The following is a 1,431-nucleotide window of genomic DNA, read 5'->3' on the forward strand; positions in this document are numbered from 1 at the left end:
CATGAGGCCGCTATGAGTTGGAACAGGCTTGATGACGCCAAACAGCAACATGTAGTGGGAAGACTTGTAGAGCTAATTGAAATTTTACAAATCCAAATTTTGTTTTCTAGACATTTGTGTCAGAAAATCAAACTCAGATAAGAGTGTGTTCATCCAGAATGACCATCTATCTAGAGTTCTAAGCAAAATGCCATCCTTTTGACATATTTCCATTTGACATTGAAGTATTCCGCTTCTTCTGATTTTTGCCTCCTAGGGACTAGGAATTGGACTGCTAGTCACAAAGTCATCTGTTCAAACCCACCAACCACTCCATGGGGCAAAGATGAAACTGTTCCCATAAAGATTCACAGTCCCTGGAACCCCAATAGGGTTGCTGTGCACTATACCCATTGGGAGGACAGTGCAGGATGGTGCCGATATTCATTCTGTTGTATGCAGGGTTGCTATGAGTCAGAGCCAACTTAATGGCACGTAACAACAACAACATAAATCTAAATTGACTTGATTGCAACAGGTTTGATTATTTTAGTTTGGTTTCCTTCAGCGTGGCTTCTTTCCCTAGAAATGTCTTTTATCAACCTCCCTCGTTCCCTTTTTACCACTGTTGCTGAAAATGAGTTATCATTGTCAGGATCCTGCAAGGACAGTAGAGAACTGGTATTCCTGATACCAGTGCACACAGCACATAGGATGGGAGAAGTTCTCCCTTCTCACCGACGTCATCACCGCCATGTCTGTCTGTTCTCTGTCCTATGCCAGTGCTCCAGGTCCTGTGGAGGCGGAGTTCAGCAGAGAGGAGTGTCTTGTCCAGGGGGCTTCTGTAACTGGAAAGAAAGGCCCCCACCTTCTGCTCCCTGCAACAAGAAACCTTGCTGTCACTGGGCCACTGGGAGCTGGAATCTGGTAAGATTTTGCTACAATCCTTCTCATATTACCACTGCCATTATAACACACAAAAAAGAACCTTTTTATTCTTTTGATGTCAACAGTAATAGACGAGGGGATTCCCCACCCCCATCCATAAAAATAAAAACAGAAAAAAGCTCCTCTGGATCGTTCATAGTTGAGTTGCTTAGTTTATTGTGCCAGCCTGGTCGATAAGCACATGTGGGGTTAATAGAAAGGTGGAGGGATAAATGGCTCAGTGATCCTCACCTTTCTAGTTCTCGGGTCTCTTGCTTTCTCATGGTCTGACCAGGGTACAGCTGAAGCACCCATGTGGAAACCCCTGCCAGTGCTGAGATGGTTACACATTAACTGACTCAGCTTTCCTCCTGCAGTTGGCATCATTGCATCTGTTTTGTGAGATGGAGGAGGACTTTGTGGATTGGTGTTGGACATATGGGTTATGGGTTAATGTTGGACTTGTGGGCTTGGGCAGCACTGGGTTGGGATGTTTTCTTGATGTCCACTTAACTTTTATATAAA

General features: G+C 44.4%; 1 protein-coding gene across 1 annotated transcript in view; it reads left to right on the forward strand.

Moving 5' to 3' along the window:
- The window catches only part of ADAMTS12 (ADAM metallopeptidase with thrombospondin type 1 motif 12), a 159,790-nt gene that overhangs the window by 136,133 nt on the left and 22,226 nt on the right, over positions 1 to 1,431 (forward strand). The window contains exon 20 of the mRNA XM_045285263.1: positions 763 to 906. Coding sequence (XP_045141198.1) covers positions 763 to 906 — 144 coding nt within the window. The remainder of the gene's footprint in view (positions 1 to 762; positions 907 to 1,431) is intronic.

Source organism: Echinops telfairi, unplaced genomic scaffold (genome assembly GCF_000313985.2).
Source record: "Echinops telfairi isolate 266 unplaced genomic scaffold, ASM31398v2 ScPeMD7_7469;HRSCAF=8507_1, whole genome shotgun sequence".
Lineage (NCBI taxonomy): Eukaryota > Metazoa > Chordata > Mammalia > Afrosoricida > Tenrecidae > Echinops > Echinops telfairi.